This window comes from Dothidotthia symphoricarpi (genome assembly GCF_010015815.1).
Source record: "Dothidotthia symphoricarpi CBS 119687 unplaced genomic scaffold P153scaffold_16, whole genome shotgun sequence".
NCBI lineage: Eukaryota > Fungi > Ascomycota > Dothideomycetes > Pleosporales > Dothidotthiaceae > Dothidotthia > Dothidotthia symphoricarpi.
This window is the reverse complement of record NW_022985023.1, coordinates 1002384-1022800: the sequence shown is the minus strand read 5'-3', so window position 1 is coordinate 1022800 and position 20417 is coordinate 1002384. Positions and strand designations below refer to the sequence as shown.

The following is a 20417-nucleotide window of genomic DNA, read 5'->3' as shown; positions in this document are numbered from 1 at the left end:
ACTAAAAGCTAGTAGGTATAACCTAGGTAAATAGGTAGATTAAAAAGCTTATAGCTTTTAGTAATAGAAATAGAAGTAGAAGTAAAGGTAGAACTAGTAGTAATAAATAAGTAAGTAGTAGAGTATAAGACTAATAATAGTAAAAGTTAGTAAGTAAAAAAGTAAATTAAGTAAGCTAAAGTAAACTTATAGGTAAAGATAAAGTTTTATTATTACTCTTAGTAGTAAAATAAGTCTACTTTTTAGATAAAGACTTGCTTAGAAACCTAGTAGTAGTAAAGAACTTAGTAAATAACTTAACCTTAGTAAGGTCTACTATTATAATAGTTAGTAAAGTAGAAGTAGAAGGCTAAAGTAGGTAAAGTTAGTATAGCTATAGTAAAAATTACGTATAGAGGTAGATTAATATATTATATTAAAGTAGAGTTAAAATATAAAATTTTTTACTAGAAGAAGGCTTATAGCATAGGCTAGGCCTAGTAGAACCTTAGTAAGTAAAGCCTTAGAGCTTAGCTACTTTAACTACTAATACCTACCTATAGCTAGCCTACTAGAAACAGCTAGTATACTACCTAAAGAACTATAAGTAAAGAAAAACTAGTACTATAGATTCTTAGTAAATTTATCTAATTTATACTAGTAACTACTCTTAGAGTTAGCTTCTTATATTATAGATTATATAAAGTAATTTATACCTTACTAAAGTACTTTAAAATATAGTACCTAAATATCTAGGCTTTAGTAATAGTATTATAGTATAAAAATATAATCTTAGTTATAGTAAAAGAAAATAAAAGATAAAATAAAAAATAGGTTAAAAGGTATTAATATAAATAGAATCTTTATATACTAGTTTACTTATATAAACTATTATTACCTAAACTCTTTTTAAAGCTACTTATTATATATATAGATTTACTAGTTTATTAAAGATTTTTTATAACCTAGCTATAGTTTATAATATAAACTAGGTTTATAACTAAACTAAACCTTAGCTAATAGCTATTTAAGCTTATTAATCTATATTTATATTTATATATTAAGTAGCTAGTTTTTAGAAGATAGCTAATTAACTCTTTATTACCTTTACTTTATACTCTTACTAATATTTACTATATAAAAAGAAGCTAGGTATTAGCTTCTATACTAAGTTACTAAATTAAAGTCTTACTATATTATATCTATTTACCTATAATATAAGTATAAATATACTATAAACCTAAAATAATAAAGAAGTTTTTATAAGTAAACTTAAATAAAAGAAGTTAACTCTAAAAGTAATTACTTATATAAATTAAATAAATTTACTAAAAGTTTATAGTACTAGCTTTACTCTACTTATAGTTCTTTTAGTAGTATACTAGCTATTTCTAGTAGGCTAGCTAAGAATATATATTAAGAGTTAGAGTTACTAAGCTTTAAGGCTTTACTTACTAAAGTTTTACTAGGCCTAGCCTCTTATATAGAAATTAGAGTTAAAATAGTTTATTACTAAGTAAAAAGTAAAAAGACTAGAATTTAGTATAAGAAATAGCTTATTTAAAAAGATAAATTTAGTAAAACAAGTAATAAAGATTTATAAAAGTAGTATAAAAGAACTTAGTAAAACCTTAAAATATTAGTATTGAATATTTTAGAAGTTATGTTTCTTTTAATTTAATTAGGTACTATTTTTAAAGACTATAGCTAAGAATAACTCTAGAAAGTAGAAATTAAAGTAAAAATTCTATTATTATATTCTTATATATATATCTAAATTATATATTAATCTTTATAATTTTTTACTAACTATAGTAGCTAAGATTTAACTTAGGTATAACTTTTTACTTTCTACTACTATTACTATTACTATTACTATTACTATTACTATTTCTATTACTATTACTATTACTATTACTATTACTATTACTATTACTATTACTATTACTACTACTTTTAGCTTTTTTTCTATTTTATCTTTATTATATAGTTTTATTATAAGGTATTATACCTTTTAGATTACTTTTATAATTTTTAATCTTTAGGTAGTATACCTAGAGTTTATAAAAGCTTACTTAAAGTAGCTTTTATTTATAATTAAAGTAGTATTATTATACTACTTAGTAGTAAACTTATTAAGTTAAATAATCTAAATATAAAGAAAGCTTTATTAGTTTTATAAATTTAAATAAAAAGAAGCTAGACTTTAACTTTTTATAGCTTTACTCTAAGTTTTGTATTAAGCTTAAAGTACTATTAAATATCTTTATTATCTAAGTAAAAAGTATTACTATTATACTAAGTAATACTTTCTATTTTATTTTACTACTTAACTAAGTCTTTAAAAGTCTTACTTAAGATATTTAGAGTACTATACTAGTACTAAAAATTACTTAGTTTAATTCTTTATTTATTAGCTTAAAATAAAATATAATACAGAAACTCCTAGACTACACTAATAGAGTAATACTATTAGTAAGCTATATTTATAGTTATTAAGAAAAATATTATAAATAGATAAAGACTTTTAAGGTATAAAGAATATTTATATACTAGCTTATTATATTAATAATTATTACCTATACCTAAATTATAGCTACTTTAGTTATATCTTAAGAATTATAAATTTATTAAAGAGTTTATTTAATATACCTATAGTTTATAATAAAGTCTAGAATTTTTAACTAAACTAAACTTAAACTAATAACTACCTAGGCTATTAAATATATATCTATACTAGTATATTAATTAAGTAGCTAGTTATTAAGAGATAATATACTAATTAGCTTTCTATTACCTTTACTTTATACTTCTACTAATATTTACTATATAAAAAGAAGCTAAGTATTAGCTTCTATACTAAGTTACTATATTAAATTCTTACTATATTGCGTTTATCTGCCTATACTACAAGTATAAATACGCTATAAACCTAAAATAATACTAGTATATTAAGTAGAATATTACTTAGAAATAGTTAATTTACTTTAAAATACTATTATTATATACTCTTACTAATATTTACTATATATAAAAAGGCTAGGTATTAGCTTTTAAATTATATTATAATACTATAGGTTTACTATCTTATGTTTATTTACCTATATATTAAGTATTAAAACGCTATAAACTTAAAGTAATAGCTAAGAATAAAAGCTTAATTTAGGATTATTAAAAAATTATCTTTATTAAGTATTTCTTTAGCTTTATAAAGAAAAATCTATATATAAAGCTTTATAAGTAAGATTTTAAGTGCTATATAATTTTATAACTTATAATTTATTTTTTATTTCCTTTATAATATAGTTAAGTTCTTTTTTATAAATTACTTTTATAACAAAAATATTTTAATACTCTACTTTTCTTAAAATATAATAGAGTAAAGAGTTTTTTAAAAGTAGTAAATTTATTATACTCTAATAAGTATACTTTAAAGAATATTACTAAAAAATAGGTTTTTACTAAAGTAAAATAGTAGAATTTTTATTATTACTTAGTTTTTAGATAAAAGTAAGCTATAAAATTAAACTAAACTAAACTTCTTATTTTATAAAACTATACCTTAAATAAGAATAAGACTTACTCTAGAATATATTACCTTTTAATAGTAGAATATATTCTACTAATAAAATATAAATATTAATATAATATTCTTATATTTTAATTAAAGTAAGAAATTCTTAAGTATTACTTTTTATAAATATTTTATTATTTTTATATATTAAATATTAATAAAGAGTTATTCTTAAATTCTATACTTCTACTAAAGTAAATAATAATAAGAATTTTCTTAGTATATATTAACTATAAAGTAGATAAGTTTTTTACTATAAGTTAAAATATAGTCTTTAATAGAATTATTACTTCTATTAAGAAATCTAAAGCTATAATATAGTGTAGCTCTTAGTCTAGCTAGTTTTTTTTATAGCTTTAAATAAATACTTTTTTCCCTTAGCGACGCAATTATACTTGTTGCCTAGTATGTTTTTTTGCTACTAAGACTTTTAATTAATACCCTATTTTACGTTTTGTACAGAAATTGCTTGTCCTTGAATCATTATCCTACATTATACTCAACATCAGTCCGTATCACATACTTTGCTCCTTCGACTACACCAGTTCCCTCGTGCAACAGAGCGCCTCTTGCCTCTCCATGGGGAAAGACAGCAACACTTCCCATTACTGGGCGTATTGGATACGCGTTGATGACCCCATGCTTAGCACTTGGTATGAAGAAGGTAGTTTCGCCGCCGCGGAAATCATCGTTGAGGTAAATGAGGAATGTGAACAGGGAGGACTGTCGCGCCGACGCTGGAGATGCATCATAGACGTACGTCGGTGGGATTGTGGGGGCGATGCCAGAGGGTGGCCAGGCGCCGTCTAGTATGTGTGGTCAGCTCAATCATTTCGCGATTGTTCAAGAACAAGTGTCCAGAAGGCGAACAATCAGGCGAGAGAAAGATGACGAACCAATGTGACATCTGTATTCTGCTCCAGGCACATATCTGTACACTCTGAAGCGCCGGTTGATGCCCCGCACTTCCTTTCCAGCGATATTGTCAGGGACAAAGGCTTTCACCCTCTCCCACAACTTGTTGTGGAAAGCGTCGTCAACTATCCAGTAAAAGTTGTGGGCTAAGACACTCGTATCCTCGCCCTGGGGCCGCAGCGGGGCATCGGGGATGAAATCGATGGCTTCTCCTGCAGCGATGATGGATGTGCATTCGTCTGGAGAAAGAACGTCTTTGATGAGACGTAGGTCGGGCACAATGGGGTGTGTGTAGCATTGTGTTTTGGGAGCGTCGCCGAGGACTATTGCGTCGTCTTGGGAAGCGAAGAGGACGGCGGGATGGAGATTGGGTGGTTTGCGGAGAGGCCCGGGGGTGGTGTCGAGGACAGTGAAGCGGTCCTTGATGTCAGCAGGACAAGAGGCGAAGATGGTCTTGTCGTCGACGCTGCGCCCTATCTCGCGCGTGGGCCCGCTCCCATCCCTCAGATCCCACGTCTGTTGTAGGGCTATGCCCGAGGCGACGTGGATGCCGTGCGCCGTTGTGTCCGTCGGCCCCGTGACGCGCAGAATGGCATCCAGGACGCGTATCAGGTCGTCATTGTGGGCGTTGTGGCCGACGACGGTGTGGGTGGGGACTTGGACGTGGATGGACAGGCCTGACACGACGTCCAGCGTGCGCACCCAGCGGCAGAGGGCGCCCAGCGACGGCGCCTCTCGCCGGATGCGCATCTCGGCCAGCAGGATGAGGGCATCGGTGAGCTTGGCATCGCTCAGAGCGGCTGAGATGCGGGCGGTGAGATTGCTGCCCTCTGTGTCCGTCAGCCGCCGTACGTCACGACCCCAGCGAGGGCGCACTCACCCGCCGTATTGAGGCCCGTTGTGCAGGCCTGGCGGAAGTCGTACACTGCCGTCCTCAGCTCTTTGCAGGCCTTGGACTTGATGAGAGCCGGGTGCTCGGCCAGCGTGCGTAGCGTTTCGACTGTCACGTCAATCTCCTCGGGCGAGATGACCGAGTAGGTGTTGGTCGGGTGCGAGTCGTGCGGCGGGCTCGGGATTCCTGTAGCTGTGGCTGCCTTTTTGACCGCGTTTGCTGGTGCGCCGCTGCGCTTTCGCTTGGCCATGCTGGCTCGTCTGCCCTCGATTGTGTCCGTCTGTTGTAGTCGCGTGACTGCCTGTTGTCGCCGTTTGTCCGACTGTAGCAGCAAGGACATGCACTATCGTCGTCGTTGTGGCGGTTAGCCGTTGTGTCGTGCATCTCACATCATGTGGGGGGTGCGCGGCGGATTCTTGGCAACCTGCGGGCTCATCAAGCCGTAACATCAACCCGAATGACAAAGCTGGCAACACGCACCTCGTCACCAGAATGTAGACTTGTCCATGCAACGAGATTGCTAGCTTCACATTTGTTCGCGCCGCACATGATGCCACGTACGCGACATACTTGTTCTAAACGATCCTACTCGTCCCACATGGAAAACACCACAGCCCCAGACACCTTCACCTCGCCAATCCTCCCGCCATCCTCCTCTCTGACAATCTTCCCCGACTCGACGTTGCGCTTCCAAATAACGACAGTGTTATTATTCTGGTGCCCTACAGCCAACATGTCACCTGCTTTGTTGAAGCTGCATTGCCGAGGCGACCAACCGCCCGATGGAACAAGCTGGACCAGACTCAAGGTGCCATTTCCGTGGATAGAAAACGTAGAGAGCGTATCGGTGGGTCCACTCTGAAAGATGGGCGACTCTCGGAACGAAACATCCCGATTGGACACGACGACAAAACGTCCATCCGGCTGCAACAGAGGTTAGCTTGCCCAAGAGCTTCCAAACCAAAAACAACCACTTGCAGAACTTACCGATATGGCAATCTCACTCGTAGGTGCCTTGGTGGCCGGGAGATCATCACTAATCGCCGCATGTTCGTACACTTTTGTCCATGACAATCCCCCGTCTTTGTATTCAACACGATACGAGTAAACCTTTTGGCTGAGCTCTCCGTTGAAAAACAAGAAGATATCGTCATTTTCAGACTTCCAGAATGCCGCATGTCTAGGCCCTGCGCCAGCATCCGTGATCAGAGGACTGATCTCTTCGAGTGGCGCGATGTCGTTCTGGTCATACTTGTACACACGGATCTTGTCACCACCAAGGTCAGCCACGAGGAGAAATCTGTTCGTTGGATCGAGAACAACGTGATGCAGGTAGCTACGGTCCTGCCTCAACGGAACCGGGCCAGTTTGGTTGATCGTAGGCAATAGAATCTGCAACGGCTCCGTCAAACTTCCGTTCGCACCAAGTATGTAGGATGCCATTGCGCTTTTGTTACTGCTTCACATTAGCTGCTAGACTGGCTGATGATCGGACTTCGCAACGTTTGAACTTACTACGAGGCCGTCACATATCCTCGTACCCCACTCTTTGCATCAAAGTAATCTGCAGTCACGCCGGAAAAAGGCGCGCTTACACGAGCAATGCGTACAAGCGTCCCATCTGCACCGATAGCGAAAGAATTGAGCGATCCTTCTGTGGCGTTGGACCTGCCGCGATCCAGACAATACAAGACTCGATTGGGGAAGTCAAGATTCAACGAAGATGGATTATCCGCACATGCTGCAGTTGTAGATGTGACAGAGAGAGTGGACGCATTGCCACAACCTTTCAAGGACAATGTGCTCAAGTAGCCATCAGAGTGTGCGGCAAAAAGTTGAATAGCGCTACTGCACGTTATCCAGAGTGCAGACAAGAGTGTGAAAAGCAGATACAGTCGGCACATGTTAAAATGAGGCTTGTGACTTGCATTTGCAACGAGTACCAAAGGATGATAAATGGAAGAATTGGCTTGACTTCCTACTTAACAGCTGTGTTGCTAGCGTCTCGCGACAACACTTTAAGGAAATAATGGCCAAGGATCCTTAGGCGTAATTCGCGATAGTCTCCGTTTCGTGTAGAGTCGGACGCACTTGGCAGTGTTTGAATTCCGTCTTCTGGCCTGTTGCACTGGAGATTCCCCGAACACTAAGGCAATCTAACTAGAGAGTCTACCTATGCTTGACTACCATATAAACTTGGTCAATCCATCGATAGCTAGACAGGGGATCAGCCGAAACGAGTCCTCTGGCGATTGGGCATTTAGAGTGGCTGAGTGGCTGTGCAGATTCTACCACTCACAGAAGTACTCGCTTCGGCTGATGACATCCTATCGATGAATTGACTAAGTTTATACGGTAGTGTAAAGCGCACTGCAATTACGGACTTTCTGGGCGGTATAGTAAAAGGCTGGCACCTCCCCCCCCCCGCCCAACAATTGTATTCAGCTGCCCCCAGCGACGCCTTATACAGACTTTACTACTTGGGGAAAAGTTGCAATAACAAGCAGCACCCAGAACGCCCAGATTCAGCTGAAAAACGCCCTGTGGCATCTTCAGCTGAAATGGCGCTCACTTGTCAGCCGGCTCTGCCAATAACAAACGATGCTAAATCTTGACTACTGCAGCCTTGCAGACACTTCGTTCAGGTTTCGGGCCTATTGCTGCATGGACGATCTATTGACAGATGTTTATCATCAATGTATGGTATAAGCTTCCAATATATGAATACCCGCAATCCAGACCGCTTGGGCTTGTTTGCTCGGTTGCGCTTCGTTCTTCACTCTTGATCTTGAAATCCCCAAACCCTTCAAGTTTCGTTCTTCTTCCGTAGTCGACAAGATCCTGAGCCATATGAGGTACGCCTGATCTTCAATACGGTTCCTTTTCCTAGCACGCACCAGTTTTTCTTTCTCGTGCTCGAGAATCATCTATGCTTTGTTCTGTCAGGATGGCTACCTCAGAGAACGAGATCAGGCAGGCACCTCATGAGCCCGATACCAAGCACAGCAGTTGGAATAACTCACCCGAGGTCCTCAAAAAGGAGCCTGGTGTCGGCGTGAACGAGATTGACGATGACGATGGTATCTACTGGAAGCCCGGCTGGCGTGATCAATTTCCATGGATTGGTCTAGCAGGATTCATTACAGTCATCGTAGCTACCGCGATGGCGGTTACTATCCTAGGAGTATCACACAAGAAGCGCGTACGGGACTGGCCAACTACGAAATTCCCTATTCAGCCTAACGTACTACTCAACATCGCCAACCAAATGCAAAACCTTGGCCTCCTGACTATGATAGGTCAAGGATTGGCAATCGCTTGGTGGAGGAAAGCCATGGACGGCAGCTCATTGGAGAAGTTGCACAGGAATCATGCCTACTCCTACAGTGTCTACGCCATCGTCACTTCTGGCAAGCACTTCAATTTGGTGGCACTCGCTGCACTCATGACCAAGTTTGCCGTTATTGACAGTACGTTGTTCCAAACAGCGACCAAAACGCACATCACCCAACAAACAGACTACACCAACGCCACTGTCACTGCATGGATGGAGCCTATCTGGACTGCAAAGAGCGGTGGTATACCTGGAGACTTTGGCAGAGTAACGTCTGTCGACGCGAACTGGGCAACCGTCATCGAAGCATACAACCAGAAGATCGCCAATGGCAAGCTGCACGATCTTCTCGAGGATAATGCCTCATTCGAAGGCTGCACCTACCGACAAGAGTGCACAGGATCTGTACGGGGCCTGGGGTTTGCCTACAAGTGTAACACAACGTTCGAAGATGTCGACTATGGGCTAGAGCGATTGTCCAATAACATGACCGCTGGTAACGTGAGTTACCCCCTCTGGGAAATCGAATTTGCTACCAAGTACGCGACCAACGATGAGCTATATGCCACCTCCAATCTCTATATGACTTATGTTGACAGTCATGCCGGCACGCAAACTGGGTCTTGTCCCGGCAAGAAAACGACGCGACAATGTGAGATCCGACCAGCAATTGTCGAATATCCGGTCACTGTCATGACGCCCAGTAAGGAAGAGCTCGACGGAAAGAACATAGTGACTCACGTCAAATTCTTCGACAGCGTTACTGGAGCCCTACCTTTTGATACACCGATGGATACAGACCAGATTGACAACTTGAAGGTTGTCGAGTTTGTTGATTTAGATGAGAGGGAAGGCGATGTTTCAACAGTTGGCGCTTTGACCTACGTCCTCACCAACCTATACAGCGCATACGCATATCTTACCTATACAACCGACTGGGATGTTGAAGTGCAAGGATCTTCGGCACAGACAACATTCTACGCAGATACTGATGAAAAGAAAACCGATCGCTGCTGGTACGATATCGACAAGCCTGGCCGAGATGATCCAGCTGTCGAAATCCTCCGCAAGATCAACACTCTCAGTTTTGTGGCTGGTCTGTATCTCAAAGGCGCCACGAAGCTCAAGAAAACCGAGCGTGCTGCCGCTGGAATGACCAGCCAGCAGATCAAGACTACAGTCACTGGCATCGTAGAAGAGTACCTGACTGCTAAACGATATGTTGCTGCTGCTCTTGTTGCAACACTCCTCACAGTCCTCTGTGTCCTTCCCGTGTACTGGCGCTTTTGGGAGCTCGGACGAAAAGTTACCCTTGGGCCTCTCGAAATCGCAAACGCCTTTAACGCTCCCATTATCGCACCAGATAAGAGACAGAGGCATCACGGTGACTTCGAGGAGATTATACAAGAAGTGGGGCAGCGTCGTGTACAGTACGGTCAGATTGTGGGTGCTCCGCCAGGGCACATGGGCATTGCAGAACCTCACAAAGTGGCCAAGCCAGTTTCGATGAGACCTCATGACCATATACCAGCAGTCCAAGGCAGTTTTGCGCTTGGGTTTGGTGCGGCAATCGGAGCTGTGACTGCTGTCGCTGTTGGTGGAAATGTGAAACTCTGAATATGCGTGTGTCGATTTGATTATAGATAATTCAAAGACATTTCATACCTGCTAGTACGTGATGAGGAGTAGTTAATGATAGACACATGTTGAGCTTTCTCTAACACAATCGCAACAACGTACCCTTCTTGATGACTGCATAAACCATCACTGTGCCAGGAAAGAAAAGGTTATTCGAGTTGGACGACAATGCCAACAACATCAACCTGTATTACGCCCATGCAAGCCCAGAATAGTCCAGCACAACAGTTGATAAGTTAAGTTATTTATTTTGAGAACACTGGCCAAGATATACAGGCAGGCGAATTGCCAGAACGCGTTGTACAAGAGTAGCTAGTTACAATTTCAGACAGACGCAACGTATGTAAAAGTCTTAGATGGCTTCGATCCTACGTCACAAAACGTTACGAGCAAGAAAATACAGACGGCTTCCCGCGATCGCTCCCACACCATCTCTCCTACTGGTTCAGACAAAACCTCACAAATCATCCACAATCGGGCTCAGTCCCTGCGGCGTACCGATCCTGCCTTCGTAAAAGAGCCTCAATCGCTCCACGTTTGACCGGTCGTTCATCCACTCTCCAAATTCAGTCACATTTGTACCGGGCTGCTCCCAGATCTTCGAGAAGCCTTGTGGCGCCGGAAGATCATCTCTCACGCTCCATCCTCGGGAGGTCTGGTGCTCGGTGCTGAGGAGAAAGTTGTGGAGAAGTTTGGCGCCTTCAGGGTGAGGAGCATTCTTGAGAATGGCACCCGTTTGGGGCCAGCTGGCAAACTTTCCTTCAGTGGGGATAGTTATGCCAGCCGCGGGAGGGAAGCCGATGCTTGAGGTGAAGGTGGCCACGCTTGGGCTGTCGGCGGAGCGAAGGATCGTGTGAGGTGTAGCAGTGCCACGGACCCAGCGTGGGTTCTGAGCGAGGAGGGAGTCGAACCATCCAAGACCATATTGCTTGACACTTCGAATGACGCACATCAGCAGAACTCCGTCAAAAATTAGGATATAACCAGCTTATGGTAACATACATGGAATCGAACTGATATAAAACTGCGTCGTCGTCGTTAGGATACGTCAGAACCAGCTTGTCCTTGAATACTGGGTTAAGAAAATCGGTGTATTCTTTCAAAGCCACGTTTGTCTTGTTCACGTTCGAAGTCATGCACCATGCGATGATGAACAAGCCCATGTATGCCGCATCGTTATCTTTGAACTGGGCATGTACCTTGCCGAAGTTGGCTGGCCGGTAGTTGAGTAGAGCACCCTGCTTCTTCCAACGAGGGTAGTCATGCAGAGTCTGCAAGATGATGCTGTCTACATAGACGTTGTTGGCTGCAATCTGCTGGTCGAGGTTCCCGTCGTGGTACTTGGACACGTCGACAGTGACGTTGAGAGTCATGCCAGGGAAGCGGGTTTCAAAAGCCGTTTTCAGAAAGTTTTGCTGTGTTGCCTCATCTCCGCCATGCCAGAGAGTGACGACACCGCCTTCGGCAAGTGCAGCTTTGTGAAGCTGATCAAGGGTACGGGTTTCTTCTACCACTTTGGCAGCGGCTTTAGGGTAGGCTATGCCTGTACCAACAAAGACAGCAAGACTGAGAAGTGAGGAACGCATTGCGAGAAAGACAAGACAGGAGCTAACGAAGTTGCAGAAGGAAACGAATGTAAAGCAGAGACGGGGCTGCTGGATGCAAATTCCTGAGGGTAGCCACTCATCTTCTTATACTCCTACGGTACAGCGGAAGATGAATATATCCCCACCGGGTCGGGCCGTCAAAGTTGCTCACATATCATGAGTTGGCAGGTCTGCTTCAATATGATCCGCTTTTATGTGTAACAATTCCGGAATACTTCCTCAATAGGAATGCTGATAAACAGACCTACGTCAAAAAGTGCAAGGAATTCGAAAGTTGAGGCCTGTCTAGATTGTTTTGGTGTGCAAGGTGCGAAACGATGACCCAGTTTCCTTGCATTGCTATGCAAACAGAGTCCAAGCTCTCGCACAGAAACTCAAAGAGGAACACTCCTTATCTGAACCCTTCCGTGTTGTAAACCGAATTGTAGAACTCTTCACTCCAGCCTCGGCTGTTTCAGAGGCTAAGTAAACACGTAGGTAGATCTCTCTCTAATGGTTTTGACGCAAGTCAATATATTTTGCGACTGCAGTGAGGTGTTGAAAGTGAAGCTTTCTGAGCATGAGCTACGGTAAAAGCTTGGTTGACTTAGCTTCAGCTAGTAGGGGGGAAGGCGACACGGGACTTCCCAGCGAGCGACACAATTTCTGCTTGTTACTCCACTTTTGACCCTGCTAGCTAGAGCCAAGTTAACCAAGCTTGCATTTGTGATGCTTCGTCATTAGTCAGAAAAGAAGCGGAACCTCTCCGCAGTGGGTCAAGCCATCACTATTATCCATCGTTGTCCGTTAATCTTATTGCTGTTGTTTACAAAGTGATGAACTTGAAACTTTATGGGACACAAACCTGGTCTTTGTTATCGAGCTTATAGGGTATATAAAGATGGTTGCATTGGTCGCCGTTAGTGTTTGGAGATAGCCTGGGCTTGGGTTGATCGGTGGCAACCCGGGTTGAAGCTCTTGGGAATTATCTTCTTAACAAGCTGGGGATTACTTGTGAGCTTTTTGCGCATGCTTTGTCTGCGTACTCGCGAGCGAGCTGGGCTTCTTCGCTGCCTTTTATGATAAACCTGAAACCTTGATTAAGCTCTTTCTCGATTTGTTTCCGATGTTCGAGGTACTTGTTTGGATCCTCCACCAGAAACCTCCGTTGCTTGTCACTGTCTGGGGTATGTTAATGTGGAGTATGGTGGGGATGTTGAAGAGCATTACATCGATTATCTGCGACGTTCTTGCCAGCCTATGTTTGTGTGAATTCCGCTGTGATCTGGATGGTTGACCTGACCCAGTGGTAGATGTGTTTGACTTGGTATTGTATTGCCGCAACAATTTGAGCACCTAAACTCCCGGCAGCAGTGACTGCTACGTGTTTGTTGGTAAGGGAACAACCCTCCTCATAATGTGCTGAGTGCATCAGCTCGCCTGGGAACATTTTTAATCCGGGTAGGTCTGGCTATTTTCAACCATCCAACACACCAACAGCGTTGACAAAAAATTCAGCGCTATCGTAAATTTTGAGATCACTTTGTAAATATCGAATTTTGAGACGCCAAAGACCGGTAGCGTCGTCCCACTCTACGTGTTCGATGCGGTGTTGGAATCTGATATTTGAAGATGAAACTTTTCCCTCGCTCGATGGATTTGAAATATTTCTATATCTCGGGTGCATAAGAGTGATAATGCGACCAGAGCTTGATGTTCCAGAAGAACTAATGGTTGACTCTAAGAAATGTCACATTCACATCCAGGATATCTGTTTTCCAACCATGTACCACCGATGTTCGCGATTCTTCTCGTAGCATACAATCTCCAAATCTTCCATCTTTGCTTCAGCTTTTGTACAGGAGTTAAGAGCCGACGCGCCTGCACCTATGAGTATAACTTTGACGACTCCTTCTACCCATTGTCTACCCCTTAATTCGGTAGCCACACAGATCTACTTCAGCGGGCAGCTGATCCCGATTTTGATGTTTTCGTCAGCAAGGCACCCTGGAGCAGCGTATGTAAGATGTGTGTAGGTAAAGAACAATTAGTGCATTTACAAGACTGTGAGACTTCTATAAGAGAGAGCTACTGCTTATCACGAGTAAGACCCATGCAACGAAGCGTCATCTGCATAAGAGGTATAACAGCGTCTTTGTGTAAGTGTGGAAGGTTATCTTGTCACAGGTTGGAAACTTGTACAGTTTAGGTGTCTACGGCGGCACCTTCTTTAAGATTCTGTACATGCTACTGGTGTAAATAAATTTTAGTACGCAATGCAAAGGGAGCGGCCCGATTGAATTCAAAAATACGGTGTATACGGTGTTGAGCTTGATAGCCAATCAGGTAAGCCAAACTAGTAATTCAGTGGATTTAATCGACTATTTGGCAAATCAGAAGCGATGTTCATGTAGCACCGTATACACCGTATTTTTAGATTCAATCGGGCCGCTCCCTTTGTACTTTTGACATACTTACTGCAATGATATCCACAGAAATCTACTGCGTTAAGGCATCGCATACTAGACACCAGGACACTTGACACCCTTGACATGACGCGCACTTACTAGTTCGTCGCAGCCCAAACAAGCTTTAGTAACTCATCAAACAAGTTGATTTCACAACGACTAATCGAGATCCAATTTTACGGATACGATACTGCATTACTTAGAGTGCCAGTTCGACACCACGGCGGGATCGAACCACCGCAGGCCATTTCCTTCCGTTCAGGATCGTTATCCTGGAACAAACCTGCATAGAAAATCTTCATATCCCAAAAGTGGAGCCTGTCATATCGAACTGCTCACTCACACCATTCGAACCATGGTCGTGTTCTCCTGCCATTGTTCTCCTCACCCTTCTACGCCCATGTTCTTCTCAAGGTTTGGGAGGGTAGGGCAAGTTCCGCACAAGGTAGTCGTGGAAGACGAGGTACAAGGGAAGATGGTCATCAACGACGAGGTAATGACAGACTACGCAATTCAGATTCAATGCATGGGCTCTGCGCAACGCTGGCTGGACGAAGAAAACAACTGGGACGGGCCAAAGTACGTTCGTGGAAAGTGTTGGCTTCTCACCATGGTGGATGGAATGTTTGCATGTGAGCAGATGACTGGCTGGAGTGGACAAAGACAGTACGACCTTCTCCGGATGCGCCTTCCAGGTGTGAACGAGGCAGAGAATAACGATCAGGAGTTTTCGATGAAGATAGTAGAGAAGGTTGTAAGCAAGAGCTGGGCGATGAAACTCAGTCATGGCTTTGGGGCGCAATTATTTGGCGGCGACACATTGGGTATGTTGTGGAGAAAGCACGATGGGAGTGATTGTGGCAAGGCGGTTACTAGGGGCGTTTTGATGGAACATGCCTTGGTCCTCACTATATCATTGATTGTCTCTTGGTGCTCTCTACAGCTTGATAAGTGTAATGCCGATCAAGTGGCTGGTGTGATGCAACTACACCCAAATCGATTCTCAATAGGGAGTGATGGGCAAGGTCATTTGAATGGTGAGGTTTATCTTCGATGTAATCCTGTTCCAATACTCATGTAAGTCGTTATATCCAGCATTCGCTCCAAGTCTACTGCGTGGCACACTGCGGACCGCCCTCCTCCTCCTCATCGTCTTCCCATTCGCCACCACCCGCCCTCGGATCTCCGGACCCAGCGCCAAAGTCCTCCATGTCCGCATCCCATTCGATCTCGGCCTCTTCAATTTCCTCGTATTCTTTCTCGTCGCTCTTGTGCTTGGGCAGTGCGTCCTGAACCTTTCTCAGCGCGTCGTCATTGTTCAACCATCCGTCCTCGGGGAAGTCAATGTCGACGACGAGGAACAAATCACCCTTTGCATCGCTCTTCTTCATGGGCATACCCTCGCCGGGTACCTTGAGCACCTGACCAGGTCGCAGCACCTTTCCGTTCGGCTGCTCGACATGGACCTGAATACCCCTTCCGTCGAGGTGAGTGAGGACGACGCGGTTGAATCCCGTCAAGGCTTCTACGAGGCTGATTTTCAGCTCTGCTCGCAAGTCAGCGCCCGCGCGCTCAAACACATCGTGTGGTGCCTCGTCGAGGGTGAAGACGATGTCCCCGGGTTCTTGGTCTGGGAGCTGGTCGGCTTCGCCGGCTAGTGTGATGCGGTCACCTTGGCGGGCGCCGCGGGGGATGTAGAGCTCGAGGACGTTCTTGGACTCGACGACCTTGTTGCCTTTGCACTTTTTGCAGCGCTGCTTCTCGGGGATGACTTGGCCTGAGCCGGCGCAGGAGCCGCAGGGGACGGTTTCCTGGGTGACGAGGCCGGGGCCGACCTGGCGGAGGACGGTCTTGGCTCCTGTGCGGGGTTAGTCGGGGTGGTGTAGGAGGGGTGGTGGGCAAAGGGAGGAGAAGGGCGCACCCTGTCCACGACACATGCCGCACGGATTCGACTTTGCGCCCGCCTTGCCGCCGGAGCCCTTGCAGTTGGAGCAGACAATGTTCTTTGTGTTTGAGAACTTGGTCGTCTTGCCCTTGTACAGCTCCTCCAGCGAGACTTCGTACTCCTGCTCGACCGAACGGCCTTTGCGCGGGACGCCCCTGGGCGCGCCGGGCATGCCGCCCATTCCCGGCATGCCGCCCATGCCGCCCATGCCGCCAAACATCTGGGCGAAGATGTCGTCCATGTCGGGGCCGCCGCCCATGCCGCCGCCGCGCGCGGGGTCGAAGGCGGACATGCCATGGGTGTCGTAGAGGTGGCGCTTGTCGTCGTCGGAGAGGATCTCGTAGGCCTGCTTGGCTTCCTTGAAGCGGATCTCGGCGTGCTCGCGGTCGTCGGCGGCGACCTTGTCGGGGTGGTGGGCTAGCGCGGCCTGGGGCTGTGTGTCAGCAGTGCAGCATGCATGCCGTCGCCGACGGGGCGGGGCAGCCCGACTTTGTGGTAGGCCTTCTTGACCTCGACCTTGGTGGCGTCGCGCGGAATGCTGAGCACCTCTGGCCGTGTCAGTCGGGGCGCGGGGGGGTGCAGCGGACGAGGCTACCGTAGAGGTCGATTTCTTCCACTACGAGACGGCCGGTCAGCGAGGTTGCCGCGTGCAGGGCCGGGGCGGGCGGGGCTTACTGGTGGGTGGCAGCGCTGGGTGTGGGCGTCGCACGTGATGGCAGGAGGAACAGAAGAAGAGGGCGCGTGGGCGTGGCGGGCGTGGCTGGCCGTGGTGGTGACGCGAGAGAAGGAGTTGGCGAGGCCGGCGCGGGCGGGCAAAAGTTTGGCGGCGCAAAGGCGGGGGCGGGGGGCAGAATGGCAGAATAGCTCAGCGCCGTGCTGGCCCGCCGTGCCCTCGACGCCGCCATGTCTCGCCCGCAGCTCTTGCCCGCCTACACGTGCCGCTCGTGCCTGTCACGCGTCCACGGCCGCCCGCTCTCGTCCAGGGCCTCGCCCAAGACAAGCCTCCCCTCGACGCCCTCGTCGACGCCCGCACCCAAGACAAGCCTGCCCTTGACGCCCTCGCCCAAGACAAGCCTCCCCTCAACACCCGCACGCACTCGCTTCGCGCCCTCGCCCACGGGCTACCTGCACCTCGGCTCCCTCCGCACCGCCCTCTTCAACTACCTGCTCGCCAAGCGCACCGGCGGCCAGTTCCTCCTCCGCATCGAAGACACGGACCACAAGCGCACCGTGCCCGACGCCGAGCAGCGCCTCTTCCACGACCTGCGCTGGGCCGGCCTGCACTGGGACGAGGGGCCCGGCGTCGGCGGCCCCTACGGCCCCTACAGGCAGTCGGAGAGGACCGCCGTGTACAAGCACCACGCCCGCCTGCTGCTCGACGCCGGCCATGCCTACCGCTGCTTCTGCTCCACCGAGCGCCTCGCCGCCCTCGCCCACCACCGCCACTCGCTCGGCCTCGCAACCGACTACGACCGCCACTGCCACACCACCCTCACCCACGCCGAGTCCGACGACCGCGCCGACCGCGGCGAGTCCTTTGTCGTGCGGCTGAAAGTCCCCGACCAGTACCCCTCGTACCACGACCTCATCTACGGCGCCTTCCACCCTCTCAAGAAGCGCGGCCATGTCTCCGAGTCCGCCTTCGAGGATCCCATCCTGCTCAAATCAGACGGCCTGCCCACCTACCACCTCGCCAACGTCGTCGACGACCACCTCATGCAAATCACCCACGTCATCCGAGGCAGCGAGTGGATGCCCAGCACCCCCAAGCACATTGCCATGTACAGCGCCTTTGGCTGGACCCCGCCTGCCTTTGCCCACGTCGGGCTGCTGGTCGACGAGAACGGGAACAAGCTGAGCAAGCGGAACTTCGATACCGACATCACAGCCTTCAGGGACATGGAGATATTCCCAGAGACGCTGACCAACTTCTCCGCTCTACTCGGATGGTCGCACAAGGAGAAGACAGACATCATGGACCTGCCCACCCTCGTCGACAACTTCTCCCTCAAGTTCACAAAGGGGAACACGACAGTAACGTTCGGAAAGCTGCATTTTCTGCAGCGCAAACACGCAAAGACACGCGCAGAAAAGGGCGGCCCCCAACTGCAAGAGATGGTGCAAAACGTCGCCACTCTCCTCACCTCCCCAGACTCGCCATACAAAGACTGGCGCAACATGCTCCGCACCCCATTCCCAGACGAATACATCCAGCGCATCATACAAGTTGACGCGGAAAACTACACAAACGCAAACGAATTCCTCTACCGGAACAGTTTCTTCTTCACCTCACCTCCCAAACCAACAACATCCACAAAGACTTCCCATGACGACGAAACCGATGCAGACCCCAAGGCTTTACCCCACGACATTCCCCCCTCTGCCCGCCAAACCCTCAGCAAAGTCTCTGCTTCTTCCTGGGACCGCGAGAACCTGATGCAGGCCGTTCGCGATATCATCGATGGACGACCCGAGGGCAAGGCGGGGAGTAAGCACGTCTACCATTATTTGCGAAAAGCATTGACGGGACAGGAGCAGGGCATGCGGATCTATGATGTCATGCTGATTCTTGGGAGGGAGGAGACGTTGAAGAGATTGAATTGTTAAGAGCAAAGAAACACCCCCAAAACCATAGCATCCATATGTCATGCCGCATTCTATGCCCGCGCCTGCAACAGCGCCCAAAACGCCCACCCATGCATCTTCTCCCGTCATACCATGTCCATCATGTAGTTCATAATTCAGCTCTTCATCTCCACCTCCTGGCTCTCTACCTGCCCCGCCCCATTCATCCCAAACACCTTGTCCTTGACCTTTGCTGCCAGAAGCCCAATGTCCTCTTCCCTCGCAATCTTGCTCCCTGCCGCGCCCAGCTTGGCCAGCTGTCCCTTGTCGGCTGTGTGTCCAGGCCCAGCGAACGCAGGTCCACCAAAGCCCCCGCCCTTGTTGCGCTTGCTGTGGGCCGTCTCCTGCTGCATCTTGCGCGCCAGGTCCGTAATCTGCTTGGTGCCGTACTCGCGGTTGCTGATGAGTGGGGACGACGAGAGCGTTTGGACCCAGTACTTGTTCCATAGGGCCTCGAGGAGTTTGGCGTCGAGCGAGGATTTGTAGTGCGTGACTTGAAGGGGGTAGTAGTGGTCGGCTTGGGCACCAAAGTCCATCATCTTGTCAAGAGGAATCGTCTGGAATCCATCGGCGTCTACCGTCTTGGAGCCCCCTGTCTTCTCTTTGTTCTCGACATACTCTGTTGAATAGGTGCGGAAGGCGCCAATTTCCACCTTGCCCGCCGAGACGGTCCTGTCAGGGTCAATGACGATGGCGCAAAAGGGGTCCTGGAACTGTTGCTGCGTCTTCTGAGTGTTGACATCGATGCCAGACAGCCAGCATCCATAGCCCGGATGACTGTGATACCAGCCCACGGCATTGTCACACTGACCCTGCTCACGCGCGCGCTGCAGGAACTCGACCATGTACTCGTTGGCCTCGTCCTGCGCGTTGACACGCGTCTCGGTGCCCTCGACGGGCAATCGAAAGGCGTCGGTGACGACAAAGGTGTGGGCTTCGATCTTGCCGAGCATCAAGCCCATGACTTCGATGCTACCGCCCGCGCGCGCGTGCATGACCATCTTCAGCAACGCCACTGCCGAGACGCGCACGCTGGTAAAGTAGTTTGGATCGGTGCGCCATGGGTGTGCTTCGTTGATGGACTTCTGTGCCGAGGCCGAGTATGAGTAGAGGGCGTCTTTGGTGGGGTCGACGAGTGCGACGGAGTTTTCGAGCTCTGGTGCTTGTTAGCTGCGGGTGTTGGAGCTGGAGCTGGAGCTGGGGTGTGTATGGCGGGGTGGGCGAGCGAGCGTTGAGCGGAGTAGGGAACAATAAAGCTTACCCCAGGTCTTGAGTGCGGTGCCCATGGCTGAAGACCCCGCGAGGTTGTGTGGCAAGGTTGTGTGGCAAGGTGGTGTGGCAAGGTGGTGTGTTGCTGGTTGGGGTGAGGCGAGGTGGGAGCTATCAAGTCATGGTGGGAGCTACCAAGTCGTGGTGGGGAGCTCTAGGTGGTACATTCACGCCAAGGCGACAGGCACCAGT

General features: G+C 46.9%; 9 protein-coding genes across 9 annotated transcripts; 3 read left to right on the top strand and 6 right to left on the bottom strand.

The window, feature by feature from the left end:
- Positions 1 to 3791: 3791 nt before the first annotated feature.
- P153DRAFT_369040 (prolyl 4-hydroxylase) lies at positions 3792 to 5741 on the bottom strand. The gene is made up of 3 exons (XM_033668672.1): positions 5349 to 5741; positions 4450 to 5298; positions 3792 to 4359 (listed from the first exon to the last, which is right to left on the bottom strand). Exons 1-3 carry the CDS (start codon positions 5698 to 5700, stop codon positions 4037 to 4039), a joined length of 1524 nt encoding a protein of 507 aa, XP_033521424.1. The 5' UTR covers positions 5701 to 5741; the 3' UTR covers positions 3792 to 4036.
- A 204-nt stretch (positions 5742 to 5945) lies between these two features.
- Positions 5946 to 7264, bottom strand: P153DRAFT_388352 (putative isomerase YbhE; the record flags this gene model as incomplete). Its single annotated transcript, XM_033670746.1, has 3 exons — positions 5946 to 6284; positions 6348 to 6816; positions 6876 to 7264. 3 exons carry the CDS (start codon positions 7262 to 7264, stop codon positions 5946 to 5948), a joined length of 1197 nt encoding a protein of 398 aa, XP_033521423.1.
- A 1043-nt stretch (positions 7265 to 8307) lies between these two features.
- P153DRAFT_388351 (uncharacterized protein) lies at positions 8308 to 10311 on the top strand (the record flags this gene model as incomplete). The annotated part of the gene is made up of 1 exon (XM_033670745.1): positions 8308 to 10311. The coding sequence occupies one exon, from the start codon at positions 8308 to 8310 to the stop codon at positions 10309 to 10311; it is 2004 nt and encodes a 667-aa protein (XP_033521422.1).
- A 284-nt stretch (positions 10312 to 10595) lies between these two features.
- P153DRAFT_433492 (ABC-type Fe3+ transport system) lies at positions 10596 to 12130 on the bottom strand. Its single transcript, XM_033673026.1, has 2 exons — positions 11335 to 12130; positions 10596 to 11267 (listed from the first exon to the last, which is right to left on the bottom strand). Exons 1-2 carry the CDS (start codon positions 11916 to 11918, stop codon positions 10790 to 10792), a joined length of 1062 nt encoding a protein of 353 aa, XP_033521421.1. The 5' UTR covers positions 11919 to 12130; the 3' UTR covers positions 10596 to 10789.
- Positions 12131 to 12720: 590 nt separating this feature from the next.
- Positions 12721 to 13368, bottom strand: P153DRAFT_399102 (uncharacterized protein; the record flags this gene model as incomplete). The annotated part of the gene is made up of 3 exons (XM_033671697.1): positions 12721 to 13100; positions 13149 to 13176; positions 13222 to 13368. 3 exons carry the CDS (start codon positions 13366 to 13368, stop codon positions 12904 to 12906), a joined length of 372 nt encoding a protein of 123 aa, XP_033521420.1. The 3' UTR covers positions 12721 to 12903.
- Positions 13369 to 14786: 1418 nt separating this feature from the next.
- On the top strand, positions 14787 to 15467 carry P153DRAFT_388348 (uncharacterized protein; the record flags this gene model as incomplete). Its single annotated transcript, XM_033670744.1, has 1 exon — positions 14787 to 15467. The coding sequence occupies one exon, from the start codon at positions 14787 to 14789 to the stop codon at positions 15465 to 15467; it is 681 nt and encodes a 226-aa protein (XP_033521419.1).
- A 28-nt stretch (positions 15468 to 15495) lies between these two features.
- P153DRAFT_296382 (uncharacterized protein) lies at positions 15496 to 16880 on the bottom strand (the record flags this gene model as incomplete). Its single annotated transcript, XM_033664083.1, has 3 exons — positions 15496 to 16244; positions 16308 to 16758; positions 16821 to 16880. Coding segments are annotated over 3 exons (1260 nt in total), but the record flags the coding sequence as incomplete, so codon positions are not given.
- Positions 16881 to 17234: 354 nt separating this feature from the next.
- On the top strand, positions 17235 to 18938 carry P153DRAFT_377932 (glutamyl-tRNA synthetase-like protein; the record flags this gene model as incomplete). The annotated part of the gene is made up of 2 exons (XM_033669768.1): positions 17235 to 17288; positions 17400 to 18938. The coding sequence occupies 2 exons, from the start codon at positions 17235 to 17237 to the stop codon at positions 18936 to 18938; spliced, it is 1593 nt and encodes a 530-aa protein (XP_033521417.1).
- Positions 18897 to 20407, bottom strand: P153DRAFT_369035 (Mov34-domain-containing protein). The gene is made up of 2 exons (XM_033668671.1): positions 20218 to 20407; positions 18897 to 20112 (listed from the first exon to the last, which is right to left on the bottom strand). The coding sequence occupies exons 1-2, from the start codon at positions 20240 to 20242 to the stop codon at positions 19073 to 19075; spliced, it is 1065 nt and encodes a 354-aa protein (XP_033521416.1). The 5' UTR covers positions 20243 to 20407; the 3' UTR covers positions 18897 to 19072.
- Between the last annotated feature and the right edge of the window lie 10 nt (positions 20408 to 20417).

What these genes read in the sequence shown, in the direction of transcription:
- P153DRAFT_369040 (XM_033668672.1), bottom strand. Translation starts at nt 5,700, where the DNA reads ATGTCCTTGCTGCTACAGTCGGACAAACGGCGACAACAGGCAGTCACG. An exon ending in AACGGGCCTCAATACGGCGG is followed by an intron (nt 5,299 to 5,348) that starts GTGAGTGCGCCC and finishes TGACGGACACAG; the next exon opens with AGGGCAGCAATCTCACCGCC. An exon ending in AGAATACAGATGTCACATTG is followed by an intron (nt 4,360 to 4,449) that starts GTTCGTCATCTT and finishes CACACATACTAG; the next exon opens with ACGGCGCCTGGCCACCCTCT.
- P153DRAFT_433492 (XM_033673026.1), bottom strand. Translation starts at nt 11,918, where the DNA reads ATGCGTTCCTCACTTCTCAGTCTTGCTGTCTTTGTTGGTACAGGCATA. An exon ending in TTATATCAGTTCGATTCCAT is followed by an intron (nt 11,268 to 11,334) that starts GTATGTTACCAT and finishes CGTCATTCGAAG; the next exon opens with TGTCAAGCAATATGGTCTTG.
- P153DRAFT_369035 (XM_033668671.1), bottom strand. Translation starts at nt 20,242, where the DNA reads ATGGGCACCGCACTCAAGACCTGGG. An exon ending in CACCGCACTCAAGACCTGGG is followed by an intron (nt 20,113 to 20,217) that starts GTAAGCTTTATT and finishes AACAAGCACCAG; the next exon opens with AGCTCGAAAACTCCGTCGCA.